Source organism: Arctopsyche grandis, chromosome 7, assembly GCF_051622035.1.
Source record: "Arctopsyche grandis isolate Sample6627 chromosome 7, ASM5162203v2, whole genome shotgun sequence".
Lineage (NCBI taxonomy): Eukaryota > Metazoa > Arthropoda > Insecta > Trichoptera > Hydropsychidae > Arctopsyche > Arctopsyche grandis.
Window position 1 is genome coordinate 31499556 of NC_135361.1, and position 5063 is coordinate 31504618.

A 5063-nucleotide genomic window follows, 5' to 3' on the forward strand; every position below is an offset into this window, starting at 1 on the left:
AAAAGGGACAACATTTGAGACACATTTTCAAAATGAAATATCTGTTTATTTTGTTTGACCGTTTGGTTTTATAAGTTAAAATATGCAAAATTAATTTTATTCATAATATTATAAACCATTTAAGTATTTGATTTTAATTCTAACAGCATTTTTCTTAATCAATGAAAGAATATGCAAATTTATATATTCGTTGTGAAAAATTTATTTTAGAAATATTTTAGACTGAAGAAACATCAGTAGGTATTAATTAAGGTAAAGTATAATTTGGGTTTATGCTTCGTGTGAATATTTTAAGGCTTAGACACAAGTCTCGAGTTTCCAGTGTCCAATCGCACGGGTATTACCATATATTTCCAGCTGGCGGCCTACTAGAACCCAATAAAAATACTCGTCTGGGACTCCTTCGAATACCATTATTGTACGTATATGTGTGTTCGTGTCTTTTTTTTATTATTTACATTCACTTATTTTTGTTTATTCGCTTCTCGGACACAGTTTATATATCGAACGAACTAAAAATTGACAAAAAAACCGAAAAAGTTCGGTTGGTATTTCCATTTTCGGTGTTGTCTCATTGCTGGTAAATCGTTTAGTTGGTTGTTTTTCTTCGCGACGAATTCCCTTCGAATTTTCGGTGTTCGCCTAGTTTTTTTAACCCCTACATAACCGGTACTTACATATATATAAATAAACGATATATGTATGTATATACATACATTTATATTTTAATTGAGTAATTTAATACGTAAGAATAGGTTGGACATATTCAACTTTTTCAATCGATGATTTTAATTGAAAGTTTTTCTTTTTTATATATTTTTTTATTTAATGTATATCAAAATACTCAAATTAATATAAAATAATAAAAAAATAGTTGAAATAAAAAAAACACATGAGTAAAATAACAATACTTGATGCTCATAAGTAATCTATACAACATACATTGTAACCGAAATCTTACATATTATATATATATATATATATATATATATATATATATATATATATATATATATATATATATATATAGGATCCGGATGTGAAGGATTCCAAGTGAAACGCGCAGATTAAGTCAGAACTATTTATTGTACACGCTCTTCGGGCTTGTCCTCCAACAAGTGACCATAACAACACGCATCCGGTCTTTCCCAGGCATACCACACACACTCTGTCTCGGCTCGTTTAAAAATCATTCCTACATTTCGGTCATTCCTGACTGTCATTCGCCCTCGGATGACATTCTGTCTTTTATATTTTTACAGCATTTCATCTCACATTCTTTTACATTTCATCTTCTACTCTATACAATATATCATCTTACATTCTTTTAAAACATTTCCTCTATCATCCTCAACAATGTTTCATCTCACATTCTTTTAAAACATTTCCTCTATCATCCTCAACAATGTTTCATCTTCCATTCCATAAAATCATCTTATATTCTTCTAAACATGCTTTCAATTGTCACAATTACAATTTACATCACAATTACAATCATCATCACAACTACATTTCAATACACTTATACATCAATCATTTTACAATTTACATAACAATTACAATTATAACAAATTAATCGTTACACATTTCACTACAAATCAATTTTTCATTTCAACACAATTCAATCTTCAATAAAGTTACACATCACAATTAAAGTTACACATAAATCATCACAATTACAATTTAAAATTATGTCAAGCAATACAAAACAGAAAGGTATCACAATTACAATTTAAAGTTATTACAAGCAATACAAAACATTAAAATCAATACCTTTACAATGACAAAAGTTAAATCTTTACATCGGAAACAATCACATTTCAAAACATTACTAGAATTAGCAATAAAACATTAAAATCAATACCTTTACAATGACAGGTTAAATCTTTACATCGGAAACAATCACATTTTAAAACATTACTAGAATTAGCAATAAACATTAAAATCAATACCTTTACTATGATAGGTTAAATCTTTACATCGGAAACAATCACATTTCAAAACATTACTAGAATTAGCAATAAAACATTAAAATCAATACCTTTACAATGACAGGTTAAATCTTTACATCGGAAACAATCACATTTTAAAACATTACTAGAATTAGCAATAAAACATTAAAATCAATACCTTTACAATGACAGGTTAAATCTTTACATCGGAAACAATCACATTTTAAAACATTACTAGAATTACATTTCAATACAGTTATCTTATATTCTTCTAAGCATGTAACCAAATTAAAACATGATTCAATATACAAAGCACTTCCCAAAAATACTAGAATAAGCAATAAAACATTACACTTTTCAATCATCAAATTACAAGTAAGGCTTAACTAAAAACCCTCCAGGCATTTCACTTATTCTCTAATTCACAAACGCACACTTCACTTCCATCGGTGCAACTTAAATTCTATCCAATGCCCTCGGCGATTCTCTGTGACTGTCCGAGGAATCTGCCGTCACCCCACAGATATTCTGCTAGTAATTTACCATAAATGAAGTCAACACATATTGGTTCTAGCTCACTGATACATCCAGTAAGTCTTTTCTCAATCCATGGTTCTATTTTCTTTTCCATTGAATTAACATCAATCCGACTACGACCGAGCTTGAAAGTGAATACAGTGTCCTTCGGTGTTGAAATTTTGACTGGGTCTCTTAATCCTTCTTGTGATTTAGCCATATCTTTCTCTTTGTCTTTATGTTTCTCCTCTTCTTTATTCTCATCTTCAGAATTCTTCAAATGACTATAATCCTTAGATCCTTTTCTAAATTGATCATCGGGTGGTTGATCTGTATTTGAAGACGGTATGTCTCCGTAGTCCCAAAGTCTTCTTCTTTGCAATCCATCACCGTCCATACTTCCATCAGCCAGGTTCACACCTCCATCAGCCATGGTCGCATCGTCCTCTTCATCATTGGAAACAATGAGTTCTCTTTGAGCAGACATCTCTCGTGAAGCCCGTTGCTGCAAAGGTCTTTTTCTGTGCAAACCATCACTGTTCACACTTACATCAGCCATGTTCGCATCGTCCTCTTCATTATTGGAAACAATGAGTTCTCTTTGAGCAGACATTTCTCGTGAAGCCCGTTGCTGCAAAGGTCTTTTTCTGTGCAAACCATCACTGTTCACACTTACATTGGCCATGTTTACATCTCCATCAGCCATGTTCGCATCGTCCTCTTGTGTTGGAATACTGACTTCTTTTCTTATTTCTTCTTGTATTGTCAAGACAGTCTTTGTTTTGATGCTGTTACATTGAGCTGATATGTGCCCAAACTCGTTACAATTGAAACAACGAGTTCCTCTCGTCTTAAACCTACAGTCGGCTGCTAAGTGTCCACGTCCACCACAATTGTAGCATCGTGAACTCAGTCTGTTATGGTCACTCGGTTTTCACGGTTTCTCACGGGCCCCGTCACCCTGGGTTCGTCGTCCCACTGGAACTCTTCTATCAGTTTCTGCTTAAGGATAGTCCATGATGTAATTATCCCTTCTGAATCCAGGAACATTCTCGCTGTTCCTACGCAATATATTCTCCCGTAGACCAGTTGCTCCAGGGGCGTCCAGTGGAAGAACTTCGCAAATTCTTCCATGCGCACAATCCACTGGCTGATTGGCACACCGCCGATCCCCTTAAACCGTGGCGCGTATGTCTCGAATTTGTCTCTGTCAAAATATGGCACTTCGTCTTCTTCTTCCTCTTCATCGTCGTCGTCATCATCTTCGTCTAAGTCCGCGAACCTCTGCATCTCCACGACAGTTAGCCGACGTAAAACTGACGCTGATAATGGCGCTATCGTTCTGGATATCATCATCGTCGTGTGGCGTGTTCGCTGACGTGACGCCACCGGCGTCGTCTGTATGTTCGTACGCGTCATGGCGCGCGCGTCCTTAACCTCAACTGTCAAAACTCCGCGTCGTCGTCTGACCGCTCCCGGCTGTCACTCGAAATGTCTTCAGGCATCCCGGACGAGCCCCCAAATATAGGATCCGGATGTGAAGGATTCCAAGTGAAACGCAGATTAAGTCAGAACTATGTATTTATTAACACATCTTCGGGCTTGCTCTCCAACAAGTGACCATAACAACACGCATCCGGTCTTTCCCAGGCATACCACACACACTCTGTCTCGGCTCGTTTAAAAATCATTCCTACATATATATATATATATATATATATATATATATATATATATATATATATATATATATATATATATATATATATATATATATATATATATAGTAGTTGAAATTGACCTTAGATATAAATATTTAAAACATCTTTTTATTCAAAATTGTCAATGAAATAAGACATCTTGATATGGTATAAGTATTTATAATAAATGATAGCAGTAACTTTAAAATCATAATGTAATCGATATATGTAAGAGTCAGGTAACATCCTTCAAGTATTAATTGTATAAAAGACTTTAAAGATTTTTAATTAAATGAATACGATCTGTTATTCAAACTATCAATTTAAGAATCGATCACATTATGAGCACCAATTCGATCACACAACATTATCTATCACAAAATAAAGGTATGCGTGGTCGTTCAGGGTTAAGTCGTGTGTTGTTCCAAATTGACAGAATTTCGTGGGGTCTTGTGAATTAAATTTTCACTCAATTATCTTTATAAATCACCTGTCGGAGCCTCCGATTTTTTTCCAACGTTTATTTATCTTTTTGTTTTGTTTTGGTTACAACTTTTTGTACCCAACTCCCGGGTTCACCGAATTCAGAGTGACACTTTGATTTAATATTAACCCCGTTTTGTCCTTGTCCTTTTATTTTTTGTGGTCTGGAAACGTTTAAGTTTCGTCCCTCGGAGGCTACTAAACCCACCTATCTGGCATTCGTGTCTGTTATCTGTTTGTATTATTGTTAAAAGTCAAAGAGACGACACGCTCTTATCTCTCAATGTATTTGTATTGATTTCGAAACGGTTGTTGTTCTTTGAAATTACACCGATTTACTAATTCGTTTGTTAAGTACATTCGAGATGCGTTTAGGTGTGCATCTTTACAGTTGTTTTTTTTTTGTACTTTT

General features: G+C 34.1%; 1 protein-coding gene across 1 annotated transcript; it reads right to left on the reverse strand.

Moving 5' to 3' along the window:
• Positions 1-1068: 1068 nt before the first annotated feature.
• LOC143914822 (uncharacterized) lies at positions 1069-3155 on the reverse strand. The gene is made up of 3 exons (XM_077435183.1): positions 2248-3155; positions 1922-2186; positions 1069-1831 (listed from the first exon to the last, which is right to left on the reverse strand). The coding sequence occupies exon 1, from the start codon at positions 3151-3153 to the stop codon at positions 2416-2418; it is 738 nt and encodes a 245-aa protein (XP_077291309.1). The 5' UTR covers positions 3154-3155; the 3' UTR covers positions 1069-1831; positions 1922-2186; positions 2248-2415.
• Between the last annotated feature and the right edge of the window lie 1908 nt (positions 3156-5063).

Bases quoted from the DNA above. Each gene is read 5' to 3' on its own strand.
- LOC143914822 (XM_077435183.1), bottom strand. From the start codon at position 3,153: ATGGCCAATGTAAGTGTGAACAGTGATGGTTTGCACAGAAAAAGACCT.